Raw genomic sequence first — 17,110 nt, 5'->3', positions numbered from 1 at the left:
ATGATCTTTTTGTTTTGAAGTTATGGGTTACCTAATTTTTTAACAAAAGTTTTCCCATTTTTCATTTGTCATTAGAAACTTTTAATTCAATATAAATAAGATTCTTTTAGCTAATGGATCTTTCTATTTTAGTTTCCTGACAATTTCTTACGTAAGAATTTCTTCTTACATACAATTTCTTCTAACTGACTAGCTTTCAAATTTAATTCAAGGAAACACCAAAGTTTTCACATTATTTAATGTAGTCTAGTCTGATGTTTTGATTCCAAGTATTGTTTCAAAGATTAAATCATTACTTCACTTAAAGATTAGTTGATTTCTCACTACGTGTTCACCTAAATGACTTCTCAGAGTTAGCAGAGCATTACACAAACTGAAGGTGTAGGACATACACTTTTCACAATCATACTTAGATTAACTCTCCTGAAACTTTAAACATTGTTGATGATGTTTAAAAATAGTTCCCTAAGTGCAACAAAGAACTCAGTTAACATTTCTTTCTAGGTTAATATCTGAGGGGACTGTGTTTGGGACTGCTTTTACCTATAGGGCATTTGCTGGTCCAGAAGCAGTTAGTGGCACTTCTGAGAGTCTCTCAGTACAAAGTGGAGCAAGTTTGAGTCAAGGACCTGAATAGATTAGAAATTCTGGTAAACTCTCTCATATCCTAGATGGTATAGCTTCCTGGGACCTCTTTCATAGATGCAGTTGTTTGTTGACAGAAACATTATTAAATGATGCATACCTGTAAATTTTGTTAGGTGACAGATTATATCCTAACTTTTCAACAGTAATAATTGGAAGGAAAAAAAGATGGAATCGTATCTTCATTTTTAAAAAAAGAAATAACTACCAACCAGAAACTCAATGCTCTCCTAAATAGTCTTTTCAGAAATGAAGGTGAGGTATACGTTCATACCTCTTCAGATGTATGTTACCACACCACACCCATCACCATGACACACATAGTAGATCCTAAATCTCTGACTTGTATACATTGTTGTAAGCCAAGTTACCTCAATTAAAAAATAAGAAAGGAAAAAAAATAAAAGAATGAAGAGGAAATAAAGTACTAAACCAGAAGGGCCTTCAAGAGACAAACTGTCTACCTCAGAGTTTTGACTGGGATGGGAATTTCACCACAACTTGCTTCCTCCCTGTACTATATATATACTATATATATGATGTTAAGCATGGTTTCTTCCTTTGGTAAAGTCAATGTTCCATATACTTCAACATACAAAGGTTTATGACCAAAACAAAGCCCAAGTCCGAGACACATTTAGCTCCATTTTCCCCCTGTGGTCATGAGTAGGGTGTTGTACTTGTATGAGGTAGAAATGCAAAGGCAGGGTTCCTGTTAACCCCTGCCTGTTCAGCATGCAGCTGGGCCTGACTTAACAAGCTATAGCAGGAGGCACTGGAGAGGAGGAAGTGAAACCTCAAATATAACCTGGTCATAGGCATAGAGAAAGAAAAATAAACCCAGGTGCCTGGAGGAGTCCAGTTCAGTCAACAAGGTAAAATCCCAAATGCAATAGTGCAAGCAAGAGTCAGTACTATGCCACGGTTCAGTCCAGCTCTATGGTGGGAGGACCTGTGCATTTGCCATTTTCTAGCTGTGTTGCCTTAAAGAAAGTTACTCTTCCAGCTTCAGTTTCCTTAACTGTGAAATGGGGTGTCTGTTGGGATATTTGAGATCAGCAAGTGATCCCTTTTCACATAGAAAGTTCTTGATTCATACTTGCCATAGTCATAATGATGCTGATAGTGAGTCCTCTCAGAGAGGAATGTTCAGTGAGCTGAAAGAGGCATGTTCAGTTAGCTGAAAGAGTGAGTCCTCTCAGAGAGGCATGTTCAGTGAGCTGAAATACTGAGACAAAATGAGCTAGGAGCCAAGTTTGGGCTTTTCATTTGTGATCCTGGCCCTTGAGGTCTTCAGGAAAATTGGCCTACTTATGAACCTTTCTTATAGCATAACGCCAAGCATTTAGTGTCTCTAGGACTCAATAAATTGTAATAATAATCATGAGAAAGCAGAAGGAGTGATTCATTTGGGCCTGGAAGCTAAGGAAGATTTCACACTGGAGATGACATTTAAGTGGTAATATTTTACTAGTAGAAATGTGGTAACAAGGCCAGGGAGGAGGCTGTGGGGACCGAATGAGGATAATTACATAGAGGTATGAACATGCACAGACATTTGGGAACAGGAAAGGAAGCCGATGTGCCTGATAGACAGATAGGTATTGGGGAACATACCTATGTTAGTGGGAACTAACATACCTAACATACCTATGTTAGAACTAACATACCTATGTTAGTGGGAACTAACGGTCTATAGAAGACATCTGAATTGCACAAACTCTTTTCATGCTCTGGTGATTTATAATTTGGAATTATTCTATATGTAGTATGGGGTTGATGAAACATTTCTGTAAAATAGAAGAAAATATCCAGACTTTATAATAATAACAGACAGCGGTAGCAAAGAGAAGGAAAGCTCATATAAATGTTATTTGGGAAGCTATGGATAAATCTTGGGCAGTGGTCTTGGGAGAGGAAAGAAAGAAATATATTGGAGAACTCTATGGTCATATAGTCACCAAAACTTAATAGGCTAATTACATGGTGGATGGTGAGATGGTGAGATGGTTATCTAAAGATAACCTCTATCTTTAGATAGAGGTTAATACTATTTGTTGGAATAAGAGTGAACAAAGATGCTATTGGGTGAATAAAGAGGGTAGACGATAGTGAGTTTTAGCTGGAAACTTTTGATTTGAAAGTCTACACTATGCCTCTTATAGAGTTCAGTGTTTAAGATGGGATCTCAGCTAGAAATACATTTGAGGACAATTTATGTATATGTGAGTGGCTATTGAAGCCATGAAGTCATTGTGGCCATTTATCAGAGTATTTTTTCAAAAGAAAATGAATCCTTTGGGAAGCAACACTAGTTAAAAAACAGATCAAGGAGAAAAAGAAAAGGAGACAGAAGAAGGAACTCAGAAAGGTAGGTGGGAAATCAGAACCATAAAGGAATGGTAGCACTGAAACACAGAATGAAGCCAGTTTTCAAGAGTGCGTAATCAAAAGTATCAAAACCAGCACAGGTTAACTAGGATGAGGACTGAAACAAAGCCACTCAATTCAGTCTTTAATAACCTTCTAAGGAACAGGATTGATGTGGATACTACTGGAGAATTTCAGATAATAATGGCTTAGGAGGTACAGGATTTTCTTAGCAAAATTTTCAGAATTATGGAAGTGAATGGTATTGAGAGATAAAAAGCTATAAACCAAAGGGGAAGACAAAAACAACAGAAACCTATTAGTAGTAGTAGTACTTTTTATGATGGAGAAGCTTAATCAGGTTAAGAGGACAGGGTTTCGATGGTAAAAGGAGAAATTGAATGTAACAGATATATGGAGTAATCAGTGGAGTGGTGCAATCATGGTAGAAATCTAAGGAAGAGCAAGATTGGGACTATACATTTTGTATTTTCAGAATGAGAAATTAGAGCACATAGCCAGCTATGAGATCTTTTTCTCTAAATTGTCAATTTATTTATATTAAAATTATATTAAAATCACATACAAGCTCATTTTTAAAATAATCTATAAATCACCTTTATAAAAGATAAAGAAAAGTGAATCATGACCTTTCAGTTAAATTGAAGTAGAAATCTGCTGTGGGTTGCCAGGTAAACTCAATTATGGAGATGGGGTATGTGTAAAGGTTTGGAACCAGGCATTGTTGCCCTGCAGAGGCTGGAAGCTTGGCTCAAAGTTACAGTTAGTTGTCCAGAAGTTCATGAAGGTAGACATTGAGGCACCGGCAATCTACCTTAATAGCTAGGTGGACACTGGATGTGAAATGTACTCTAAAGTCCAATGTCTTACATAATATCTCTGCAATTTATGTTTATACAAAGCCAATCATTCATTTTGGAGGCATTTTCATTAATTTCTTGGTTCTATTGCTTGGACAGAGTCATTAACAAAGAGGAGTATATTCAGCTGCCAATGATGCTGCCAGATATTATCTGTGTTCAGGGGATTTTTAATAGAGCTCAGGAGTACTGTTCAATACTGAGGGACATTATGCTTGGAAGGGAGCAACCATCAGGTTTTAAAAACTACTATAACAGTTTGGATTGTAAGATGGAAATATTAATTTTAATAGCCATGATGGTTCATAGTCATAAGCACATAGGTACATAGACTGTTAAGGTTAAAAAGAAAAAATTAGAGATGATCTGTTGTCATCTGCTTATTTTAAATAAGAAAATTGAGGTCCAAAAGAAATTAATAGCACCAACTCTAAAATGCGAACAAATCTAAAGTAAAAATAAGTACTTGGGAAAAACATGAATATGACAGTCTACTTGTAGGGATCTAAATTGTGAATAAAGGACAACTGGGAAACAGAAAATAAAATTGGAGTTACTTAGGAACCACGCTGAAATCTCTATCAGCAGAAGGAAACCAAATTTTATTTATCACTATAAGGAAAAGTGTTAAGATTTCAAATAAGCAATGGAAATTGTTCTTGCTTCATAGTCAGGTGATATGGCTTCCATTCATTCATTCATTCATTCATTCATTCAATTTTTGGGGTTGAGTATGTGCTAGACACTACGAGGCACTGGTTTCTGGTGTGGCATCACTACTCACTCTCTTCATGGCCTGGCATTTTAGTTTGCTCATTTATAAATATTGGTGCCTGGGGAAATCCATCTGGACAGAGGAAACTGGGGAACAGGATCTAGTTGGAAATTGTGTTCATGGGTGAGAGGAACTGAACAAGCCATGATTGAAGAAATGGATAGTCAGGGTTAGGAGATGTTGGCAGTGGGTTCATGCCAGGAGTCATAGTAAGTCTCAGACAGCATGAAGCCTCTGTTCACCCTCTGGGGGACAAGTCCATCAACATCAGTGAAAGATTATTGCCATATTTGTTCTGAAAAAGAACACTCTTCTTGTCGTAGAATGTGTCCTCATGTTCCCAAGTGAACACAGGATAAGACCACAAGTAACCCCAAGTCATCCCTCTTGGCTTCATGGATCTGAAGGCAAAATTCAGGGGCCTCCCTGATGGTCTAGGGGTTAAATCAGCATCATCACTATAGTCTGAGTTTGAGCCCCTGCTAGGGAGCTAACTCACACATTTGGTGCTGTTCCACTCAGCAGTTTATTTCAGTAAATCTGCCTGTTCTGCTCCCTACTCTGTCTCTGGTGAAGCTTCTCACCCCCCTCCTGCACCTCTTGCCTCCATCCCAGTTCTTCTATTAAAAAAATGCAAAATTTAGTGAGTAGAAGGAAAGGAAAATTTTAAAATGGAATAGTAATACACAGCCTCTTGTCTCTTCTCATATAACCCACGGCGGTAGTCTTTGTGTCCCAAAAGCATCAATGTGTTTGATGCATGAGTTATCATAGATATACAACTGAGTAAATGAATCAATGATTTTTGTTGTCTCTACTCCAGCAATGATCATTGTTGTAGTGGAAAATTGCAGACAACACATTTGGGAATGTGTTGTGCTGACTTCACTCCCTGGCACTGTTACTGATATACAATCTCACTATTTTGAGCCACATGAGAACTTAGATAGCATCTCAGAAGTGTGTTTTCTAGAATTTCATGCTGCTATAATGAAAAAAGAAAGAAACTGAATTTTTTTGACTTCTGTTGAAATGTTGATGGCATCATGGGGAGTTAATAAGAAAGCTCAACTAGCACTCAGGTTTCAGCTAATTTGATAATATGTTTGTACTCTCTGCTCGGTCACTTTTGAGTGGAGAGGTGATAAACCTCGGGCTCTCTTGAATGACATATTGTGAGTATTTTTCGCTAAGGCAGCAGCGGGACCCATGGGCTGGGCATGGCTCTGTATGGTCAGCATGAAAATGGCTCCATTATGTTTCCTTTCACGAAGGCTGAGTATTAAAGTGACCTCCGACTGACAGTTTAATTGCTTAATTAGAGTCTCTCTTCTGTGCCTCAAATCCATGTAACTCTTCAAGCTCTTATTGATCTCTGAGAAATGCTGGCTGTATCTCAGTGTGAGAGCGGGAAGAGAAGTCCGTTCAGTGGCTCCAAATGGCCCTGGGAGACTCCCACTTCAGATTTCAACATCCTCTTTGCTCAGCACAATGGAATGTCTGCCTTGTGAGAATCAGTAAGAAACAGATAAAAGCAAGCAGACCATAGTCCAGATCAGCCTCTTTTTTGGGGTAAAAAAAAAATATGCACTAGGGCTAATAGACCTAGTACAAGAATGGGACACATGATGAGTAATTGTTTTCTTTCTAAAGTTTTTTGTACAGATCTAGGAGAAAGAAAGCAACGTGTCTGATTTAACTGAAGAAAACCAGACCCTCCCACCTCAAAGCTGTGTCTGTTGTTGTTCACAGTATCTGTCAGCAAGACCCAGGGTGGAATAGGGCAAACTCAGAGTGTGGTATCCATGTTCTCTTTTATTTTTTTAAGACACTACCCATGATATGTTTCCTTTTAAAACATTCGTCATTTCCAAAACAGAACACATAGACACAGAAAGAATGGAACGCTATGCTTCAAAGAGACAATGGATAGAATTCTTTTTAAAGTATTTGCTGTTTTACAAATAAATCCATGACAGAAATCAATCTCTTCCTCTCTAGCTTTTTCTCATTTCCCTCTTTCCTTGACTTGCTGCTTTCCATTTGATACTTGTGGATGTGCTCTGATAATCTTTAAATTGCTTAATTTGTGACTTGCTTTGGATAATCTGCTTAGCCATTTTGCATCCCTGTGCTAGGTTGCCACTAAAAGCTAGGTTAGTACTTAACATGTCCTCAGCAAAGAATAATTGAATTGAAGCCACAGTTTTTAATTTGTGGACACAAGTTTTGTTTTGTTTACATTTCAGCTCAGAATTTCCATAAATGCTTATTTGTGAAAATAAATGAGCTTTTTGGATTTCTTTTTATAGCCACATTTCCAGTAATTTTTGAGTCACTGCTTGCAACCTCTGCAGATTTGTAGAGTTCATGGTCTCCTTGTAAAATTTGAACACTGGGTATGGTAATGTAGAACAAAGGAGTCAGAATCAGAAAGTTCTGACATGAGCTATGTGTCTGTGAACTTAATTGGTATTTAATTTTTAAGAAATATAACTGGAAAACATCACTGACTAAGGAAACCGATGCTTCCTCCCTTCCCCGCCCTTAGAGAAGCTGCTATAATGAGTAATATTTTCATTTCCTTCCTCACTTACATTTATGACTTTAACTGCTTGGATAATTTCCTGAGGGATTAACCTTCCTATCACTTAATATTTCCTGTATCTTGAAGCAGTGCACCATCCAAACTGGGAATTCCTTTAGCAGCTATACTACCATATGTAACATATGAAAGAATTTTATGGACTCTCCATGAAATGGACATTGCACTCTGATGTAAATAAAACTAAATATTTTATCTTTCACCAGATTTTTTTTCCATGACAAGATTTAAGGCAATCCAAATGGAAACTTGTATAACCAAAAGGAGTTAAAAGTGAAAGGGTAAGGACCAGGTGGAAAGCTAAGTTAGAACAGGGGCAAGGTAAGAAAAGAGACCAGACAGTCGGTTGTGGTTAGGCCAGGAAAGAAGGCAAGGAATGGTTATATATCTGAATCCAAGAACAGAACCTAATTTAGCAATCAAGGATATGAATTTTAGGTACAGATCGGTTCTGGACACTGTGCCCCTTTGTTACATATTCTGCTAAATTAGCCAGGCTGGGAATCCCACGCCTGTGGGCTGGAATGTGTAACAGGTGCCAACTACTCTGAAATCCACAGGGACCAAAATAAGATTTTCTAAAATGCCACTGACTTCCATTCTGTTTCCCCAGCTCTCATGATTATCTTTCTAGGAGATCACTGACATCTTATTTAGTTTTATGGACTCATGTTCTCTTAATATTGTATTCCCAGTAAATAAAATTTTATTTTATTTTTTGATAGGTTTAATGATAATTGATCAGATGCCAGACAGATGGCATTTGTAAACTGGCTTTTTATCACTCAGTGTGTGACTTTGGATAAATTACTTAGGTTTTTGTGGATCTCAGTTTTGTTACTACAAAATGAAATTGTAAAAAGGATCTAATTTTCAAAAATGTATTTAAAATTTATCACACTATCTGGTATAGACAGATGTTAACTGGTACTCCTAATTTTTTTATTACTACTTCTACTGATTCTGTTACTTTTAATACTATGTTAAAAGTCTTAACTTACCTTTTAAAAAAATTTCAAACCCTATGTACAGAAAACTAGACCCATAATCCATAGTTCATTGCTAAGTAATAATACTAGTTAACAGACTCATTTCTTTGTATTTTAAAATATTTAAAACATTTAATTATATTTTCAAAATTTTCACACATTCTTCAATATATTATCTTGGAAGTGAGTTTTGTTCCTTCTTAAGTGTGTTATTTTGATACTTTCTTGAAGATTCACCAATGAATTAAGAAGAAAAAAACTTGAAAACAAAAAAGGCTAATTATTTGAGTGCATGGAAAGTTTAACTCTGAGTATAAAAACAGTTATGGAATTCCTAAATCTAAATTGTCATGCTTTGGGGATTATAAAGCATACTATATATCTTGCTTTTGATTTAAGATAGTCTTTTCTTTCTCCAGTTTATTCCATATATACTTAATTGTTTTATTTTCTCCCTAGCTTGATGAAACACAGTTGGAATAAGAAGATAAGAGATGCAGTAGAAATATGTTCCCACCTCCTATTCTCCAATAATCTAAGAGAGCATGTTCCAGTTTCTAGAAACAAAAATAGAAGCATTACTGAGGAAACAAATGTCCATTTTCCCCCTCAGTCATGTGCTTTGGGCTGTGATGACTATTTCAATGGGGTGATCATGAATCAGTCAGTCAACCAGAGTTTTGGTTATAGGGGAGGTGGCCTACAGGCATTGCATCTGCATCAGACACTTGTTCAGTTTTTAGGCAAAGTAAGTTATTGCTTGTTAAGTTACTATCAGAATATTCAGCTTTATTTTTGTACTGGATTGTATATTTTAGAAAGAGCACATGGCTTACTAGCAGTTGTTTGGCAACTGAATTGGAAGGGGAGAAAAATTTAAGCAAGCAAATATTTTAGGCCACTCTAGTGACCTAGCCACATGTGATGACATCCCATCTAAGACACCACGAGAAGATCCTTCATGGAAGTTGGCAGGACAGATTCCAAGAGGTCTAGTAGAGGGAAAATTGACAGGGTATAAGGATATCCTTTGGATTTGGGGAGATATGGGAGAGATCTAACATGACTTGACCATTAGGTACATGCTCTGGCATTTACTGAAGCAAGAAATGAAGGTGAAGAAGGAATTAAAGGGAGGGGGGTGACTTCAGTTTGAGACATTGAGTCAATGTTTATGCAGCATACAAGTAACAGTGTCTGGAATGCAGTAGGATATATGAGCTGGGACCTTGGAGAGAGGTCTGGAGTACAGTTGTAGATATTGGCCAACAAATGTCTTAGTGATCTTAAAACAGAAGCCATATCCATTTAACTTGATGCATCTCTGTCAGACAGCAAAAGGCCAGACTAAATGTCATTTTTATCCATCTGGCTTAGATGCTGCAATTACTGTTATGTGACTAGCATATTTTCATGTCTAAGTATGTGATCATTTACACATTTGACTGGCTATACTTAAACATTTTAAATATCTATGTTATCTAAAAATTTTATGTGTTCCTTCCTTATATTACATTTCTGAAATAGAGAAATCAGAAAGTAATGTCATCTATATTACAACACACACACAATTTTGACTTATTTCCTACACAAACATATATATAAACTCACAAATGTACTCTAATATATATAAACATAGAATTAAGATAATGCTGCACATCATTTTGTATCCAGCCTTTGACTTAGCATCATTTAGTAACATTTCTTCTTAAAAATAACATCATTCGGCTATATGGTAAATTATATGGACTTTACTTGAATTCTGGAATTGAGTTAACCACTGACTTAATATTGATGATTTAGATACCTTCCTTTATTATTATAATTATTATGCTATCAAGAGCATCTTTATTTGGAAACTTAATCTACATTTCCTATTGTTTCCATTATGTGTATTTTCTTTTTTAATTGGAAACTCTATTTTGAAATATTTTAAGGATATATAGAAGTATAGAATAGCTAATGCAAATAACATATATATGAATAAAAATATTCCAGACTTGCCAAATCTTAATATATTGCTATATTTCCTTCAACTTTTTCCCCCCAAAAAATGAATCACTAAGGAGACAGTGAAGTCCCACATGTACCCCATGGTGTCCTCGATCCCACCTATAAGGATTTGGGTTTAAGAATTCCAGGACTGCTTTTATTCTTTTTAATTATATGTGTCTATTCATATACACTACATAGTAATACTTGCATTTTTAAGCACTTTATGTAAGTAATACCACATAATACACTTTTCTTCAATTTGCCTGGCTTGGTGCCTGCAGATAAGGCTCCTTTCATCACTGTCAGGTCCTAGTCTGGGGGACCCCAGGAAGTAACTTGTGTGGGCATCCCTCACAGAAGCAAGTCATTAGGTCCATTCCACACTCATGGCGAGGAGATTACACAAGGACATGAGTCACTGGGAGCTAGGTCAGAAGTCGACTATTACCCCTCAGCCCCAAATTCCCAGTTGGGTAATTTTCACAGATCATGTCTCCATTCAGGCTCCTGACTCATCCATATTGCTGGACAAACCTCCATCCTTGGGCTTCTTGTTTTTGTCTCCACAGCTCCCCCCAAAGTTTTGTTCATTTCTTAAACAGCAATTTGACTTTGTCTCTTTCACTTTAATAGTGGAGACTAATTTCTATCAAGTATTTTCTGTGTGCCAGGAGCTAACCTAAGTACTTTAATTTTTTAATTGATTTAATTCTTATCATCAATATGAACCAAATAGTTATTTTCAATCCTATTTTACAGATTTGGAAGGGGAAGGATAGAGAGGAGAAAGGTAGGATTCCTCAATAATATAATTATCTTCCTTCTTAATCATTCCATGAGCGCCTTTAAGGTATTTTACTCTAAAAGACTTTTTCTTCTCCAAAAGAAATTCTGCCAACAACTTTTAAATAATGTCTGCTGTTAAATAGAACATATTTCTATCATCTATAAGCACTTGAGAAGTAAAAGGTTCCCTTTGTTTCACTTCTTTTTTTCCCCAAATTACCAATGCTAAGGACTCTGACCAGAGGCCACTATAAACATCACTAGGGATGCTAGTCTCTCATTTGTATCGTTTTCCTCTTTTGTGTCACTTTATACTCATGTTGAATGGCATTAACTTTGAAAAAAGAATGACATTTACTCAAATCTCCTCAAGATAGTGAAGCAACACGTATTAAATCATAAATATTTGGCTCAGTTCTGAGTTTTACCTAGTTAGGGTGTGGAAGTTCCCGGAGGTACCTTAATATGTTCTGTGTACTGAATTCTCTGGAGCTGGGTATTGAGCCCTTACCTTGGGGCTTCTGTGTTCTCCCATGCTGCTGGCAGAGGCTGACAGTGAGAAAGCCCCTGGAGCTATGTGTCTGTGTGGCAGGGGCCATGTCTTCTGCTTAGATTCTTTTCTCTTGCCCTTTGGCCCAGAATGTAGAAATTCTTCCCAGAAAGCAGCTCCTCCTTCCCACTGTGAATAACAATTAAAATTGTATCTAACATGCAGTTACACATTCCACTCTCTGAGAGAGGACAGGTTTTTTTTTTAACCTTGGGTATTCCTCAACCCCAGTCCTCTGTCTTAGTGACCATGTGCATTTATATATGTTAGTTACATTTGCTCAGTTGTACAATAAATCAGACATTTATTGCCTTTTATATGGCAGGTTTTATTGTTTTAAAAAACTCCCTTTTTATATAATAAAGACAAGTTTAGATATTTTGAATGTGTCTGTTGGTATCTGGAGATTTTATAAACTCTGGATGCTGCATTAAGAAACTGTCTTTCCTGTCTAATTACTTTACCACTGAACTAGATCAGCCTGTTTTTAGAGCCTCTATAGTTAGAACTCCCAGGGAGTGTGACCACTTTTCCTTTTGCAGATTCAACTTCAAATTTTATTTTCTAGTGTCATCCAGAAATGAGTTAGTTTAGATATACAGTTTGGTTCTGTTTTTGCATATTTCTCAGACTTTTACTACTTATGCACTAGGTCAGAAAATCAATTCCCAGACCTAAAAAACTCTTGGCAGTATACTTAAGAATTATACATGAATAAGTTACATGAATATGTTCTATGTGTTGTCAATAGTAATATAACTTACTAGCTCTGCCTTGGGATCTAAATGTAAGTAAGGGAAAGTGCATATTGATCATTTTCATGACTAGAATTTTAAATAATGGGTACAAGGTTTCTCAAATTTTCTTCCTTTTACCACTTAAAATTTTATGGATTAAAGCTTAAATTGATTTGTTATTACAAGCATTAAGAATACTCTCAAAAGAATTACTATTCCAAACTGTTAAAAAAACAAACTTTCGTCTTGATAATCTGAGGTCTGTACTTTCACAAAATGACAATTAGCTACCTATAATTTAATAAGTATATACACTTGAATGAGAAATAGCATAGTATAATAACAGAATTTGAAGAGAATTAAGTTCCTGACTCTGCTACTTACTAACTGTATGATCTTGCATGAGTCAATAGTTCATGTTAGATGAGTTGATATTTTAATAGCGAATATACATAGGTCTGACTTCATTAAAAAAAAAAAAATCCAGGGCCTCCCCTGGTGGCGCAGGCGGTTGAGCGCTGTGCTGTGAAGCTGTCCGCAGCCTCTGCAGTAATAGTTCCATCGGGGCAGGTGGGCGAGGGTCCCACATGGCGCAGCAGACCTCTCCTGTCTCGCCCGCTGCTCCCCTTAGCAGTGTATTTTGTCAGTCTGCCTGTTCTGTTCCCCACTCTGTCTCTAGTGAATCTTCTCATCCTCCCACGTATCTGGCCTGTACCCTGGTTCTTGTATAAATGAATAAATAAATCTTTAAAATAAAAAAAAAAATCCAACAAGATATTGAGGTCTAGATTAGGATGTTTGTGAAGGTATTGGTGAAATTACAATTGCTAATCAAATTTAGGGTCCATTCATATATAATTTTTATTCAGGGACATTTGAAAACTTTCACTTTGGATCCATTTCTTGTAAAATAATACCCCAGCACCATATGAATTCCAACCAAGGTCTATAACTCCAGGGTGTCTGGGAGATTGGAAAACATGGAGAACCACTGGGACATATAACTCTTTCAAAAGATTGCTGGGGCAGTGGCTCCTAATATTTCTAGCTTTAACTTCCTACCTCTCTATTTTAATCTTAAGAGGACTGCAGCCATTCAGATAGCTAATAGAACTAAGGAAGGGGGGGGCCTCCTGGGTGGCGCAGTGGGTTGAGCACAGCACTGTGAAGCTGTCCGCAGCCTCTGCATCATGGGTTTGTTTCTGGCCCACCGGGGAGATACCCACATGGTACAACAGACCTCTCCAGCCTCCCGGCTGCTCCCCTCAGCCCTGTCTTCTCGGTGTATCTGCCTGTTTTGCTCCCTGCTGTGTCTCTGGTGAATCCTGTCGCCATCCCACACCTCTGGTCTGTACCCCCCTGTGCTTGTATAAATAAATAAATCTTTTTTTAAAAAAGGAGAGAACTTAGGAAGGAAGGGATAGAACAATATCTACTTAACCACTAGACCTTTGAATATAGGGAGAAATAAAGGCATCTAGAAGAATCTTGCCTTCATGAGTTCCTGGGCTTATAAAAACACTGTGAAAGTGTGTGTGTGGGGAGAGGGTAGGGAATGGTGGTAATGGTTATTTTACTAGGGTACTCTATAGTATAGGATACTCTTATAGAACCCAGTGTTTCACTAAAGTTTAATGCTGTTACACTGTTCTTAATGAACCTCCCTGAAAGAAGCAAGTAGTTCTGACAAAGAGTCACTGATATCTTCCCCAGATCCTGTACCCCAAATATTCTGAAAATATATTCTTTAACACAAGATACCATTAATATATCCTTGCTGAAATCTTAGGATGGCATAGCTATAACATTAGGAGAGCATGAAACCATGTCTGGAGATAATGAAGTCTTGGATTAAACCAATGATAGTAATACTTTAGAGTAGGCTGAAATGTAAATGTAGTAGAGGATCTGTAATGATGGTGTGAATGCTGTTTTGGCTTTCAGTTAAGGTGTTCAAATTGTTTAAAGGAAGAAGTCATACTAAATTGGAAATTATATTTTGACTTGACCAGGAAAATGTACTTTGGTATTTAATCTATCTTACAATGTTGAGCAAAAATAAGTTTTAATGCTTTATTTATTGGACAAATAGGTTTAGAATTTGAACACTAAATGAAAAATGGAAGAATGTATGTACTGCTCCACAACCACACTAAAGAGTTAAAAACCCTATTGATGTGTGACTCATGTGCCTATATAAATTAAACTGAGAATAGCATCCTAATCATACTTATGTGCTAAGGAGAACACTGATTATAATCATTATTAGATATTTCAGGTCACTTGCATGTACCTTCCTTGCATTGAACCCCTGAGCATTCCCCTTAATACTTTTTTATGATATATATTTTAAAGATTTATTTATTTATGCGTACAAGAACTGGGGTACAGGCCAGAAGTGTGTCTCCCCAGAGACAGAGTGAGGAGCAGAACAGCCAGATTGACTGAAATACACTGCTGAGGTGAGCAGTGGGCGGGACAGGAGAGGTCTGCTGCGCCATGTGGGTAGCTCCCTGGCTGGCCGGGAATTGAACTCATGCTGCAGAACCTGCAGATAGCTTCATAGTGCTGTGCTTAACCACTTGCGCCGTTAGGGAGGCCTTTTCTTATGATATGTAAATGACCATTCTTATGATATATAGTCATATATATAAATGACTATAAAATACCCATATTTGAACTTATTTTAATTGTTGGCCAATTAAAGGTGGTTGGGCAATTAACATATCTTCCTAAATTGATATATTGCATACAAAAAAAATGAGAATATCAGTTCTGAACTCTAGAATTTCTCTGTCTGCTTGAAGATGACCCACTGTTTTTCAGGAATTGTGTGAATTGGCCATATAACTTGGGCTCTCTGTTTATCAGTGGCCCTCTTCTTAAAAATGGAGGGATGTTGGGGGGAAGAAAATGTAATCGTGTATGTGAATGCAATTCCCAGCACATAGTTAGCATTTAGTAAATGGTTGCTGTTTTCATTATCATCCCAAGAAAAGGAACTCATTTTCCCCTTGGTTTATACATAAGAGCATAACAAATTCATACCAGGTGCAAAGAGTGCAAGGAAATGAGCATGCTTCAATTTTTCAAGCCAGAATGGTGATTTTGGGTGAACTTAATGTAAATTGTATTCTACTGGTATGTACAGAGGGTCAGCTAAGTCCCACCATCTCAGTCAGATTGCACAGTGGAACCTAGTGCATTTTTTAATTAATGAGATCATTTTCTACGTGAGCCTCATATAACTGTATCATTTGAAAGAATTCTGAAATTCACTTCTTTCTTGACCACAGCCCTATAAATAGCAAAAAATGTTGGGTTTCTGAAAAGGAATGGTTACTCATGATCCCTTACCAATTTGCTCATCTATTCAATCTTGCACCAAATATTTTCAGCACATATTGTGGGTGTGGTCATGATGTCATTGCTCTTGAGTTGAAGGAGGAAGGAGGGCTGTGAAAATGACGGTATCTATAAAGATATCTAGAGATCTGGTAGTGGCTCTGGTAGAGACTCTCCTGCTGAAATCCTTGGAAAAGACCAAAGAAACTGACATGTCCCTGGGACTGAGTGACAAGACAATAAAATGTGTTTTCTACTAGCTCACCAGTGCGCATAGATACCATGGAACGTGGTTATTAGAGTGTAAATCTGAGGTTCTGAGACCCTATCATCCCTGATATCTTTCTTTGCAGGTGTATGATGGTTTAAGCTCTGCAACTACTCGTCTTGTTGGTGTGTGTGGAAGACAGCAGCTGCCTAACCCCGTCTTCTCTTCAGGAAACACCCTCTTTCTGAGATTTCAGTCTGGCCCTTCCAGACAAAACAGGGGCTTCCGAGCTCACTTCAGACAAGGCAAGTACTGTGAGGAGGCACAGGCAATCAGTTCTTAGGTATACCCGTTGTGTCACCATAAAAATGAGACCTGTCCTCAGAAATTTCTACTTAACATGCAACATTTAACAAGGGAACTATGACTTGCAATTATTCCAACTGTTGATGCTTTTAGCTTTACTCTTATTTATCTTAAATGATGCCAGCTCCCTTTAAATCTTCCTTTGTTGCTCTCAAATAAGTTTTCAGAATAATACTTGAAAGGACCTTTAATGTTAGAGACACTGTAAAAGAGTTTTTAATCCAAATCCATTTATGTCTACCATCTGTTCAAGATTGTAGCTAGAAAGAGATACACCACTATAAATTACAAGACTTGCTTGTAATGTAGAATCAAGATTCTAACATTCAAGGTAGTGGTTTTCTTCATTTCCAGATCCTTCCATTTTTCAACAGAGAAGTTAGTGTTGTTTCTATTGTTTTTGTTCTTAAATCACTATTTTTCAGTTTGTCTTACTAGACCTTTTCACCTTTTGCTTTAATCAGGACATTCTCGAAGATTAGTGCTTTATCCCATTTTCAGAGCTGGAGCCCATAACTGAAAGTGTTGTGGGTTGGCTTCAGTATCTGAGATTTATTCAGATAACCTTGTAATTTCAAATAAGGTTAGTTTGTTTAGTCATTTAGTCTGTCTCAGCGGGCCTTCTTATTTTATATAGTAAAGTGCCTTGACTTTAGGCGCTTTAGGATAAGTTCTGCATTGAGATCTTCAAAAGACACATTAAGAGCAAGACAAACTGGATAAATCAAATTACTCTCTGCTTTTAAAATAAAGGAAATCTTTATTTTTTTCATTTAATTAATCTATTATATTTTACCTCATAATGAAAAATCCCCCATATGTCTTATCTGGGCTGTTTGGACACCTTACCTACCATTT

General features: G+C 37.0%; 1 protein-coding gene across 2 annotated transcripts in view; it reads left to right on the top strand.

The window, feature by feature from the left end:
- CUBN (cubilin) overlaps nt 1–17,110 on the top strand; it is a 225,935-nt gene that overhangs the window by 102,512 nt on the left and 106,313 nt on the right. For both annotated transcript variants that reach the window (XM_037510673.1, XM_037510672.1), the window contains exon 32: nt 16,032–16,191. In XM_037510673.1, coding sequence (XP_037366570.1) covers nt 16,032–16,191 — 160 coding nt within the window. The remainder of the gene's footprint in view (nt 1–16,031; nt 16,192–17,110) is intronic.

This window comes from Talpa occidentalis, unplaced genomic scaffold (assembly GCF_014898055.3).
Source record: "Talpa occidentalis isolate TD23 unplaced genomic scaffold, MPIMG_talOcc4v2.1 talOcc4.14, whole genome shotgun sequence".
Lineage (NCBI taxonomy): Eukaryota > Metazoa > Chordata > Mammalia > Eulipotyphla > Talpidae > Talpa > Talpa occidentalis.
This window is presented reverse-complemented; position numbering and strand designations above follow the sequence as displayed.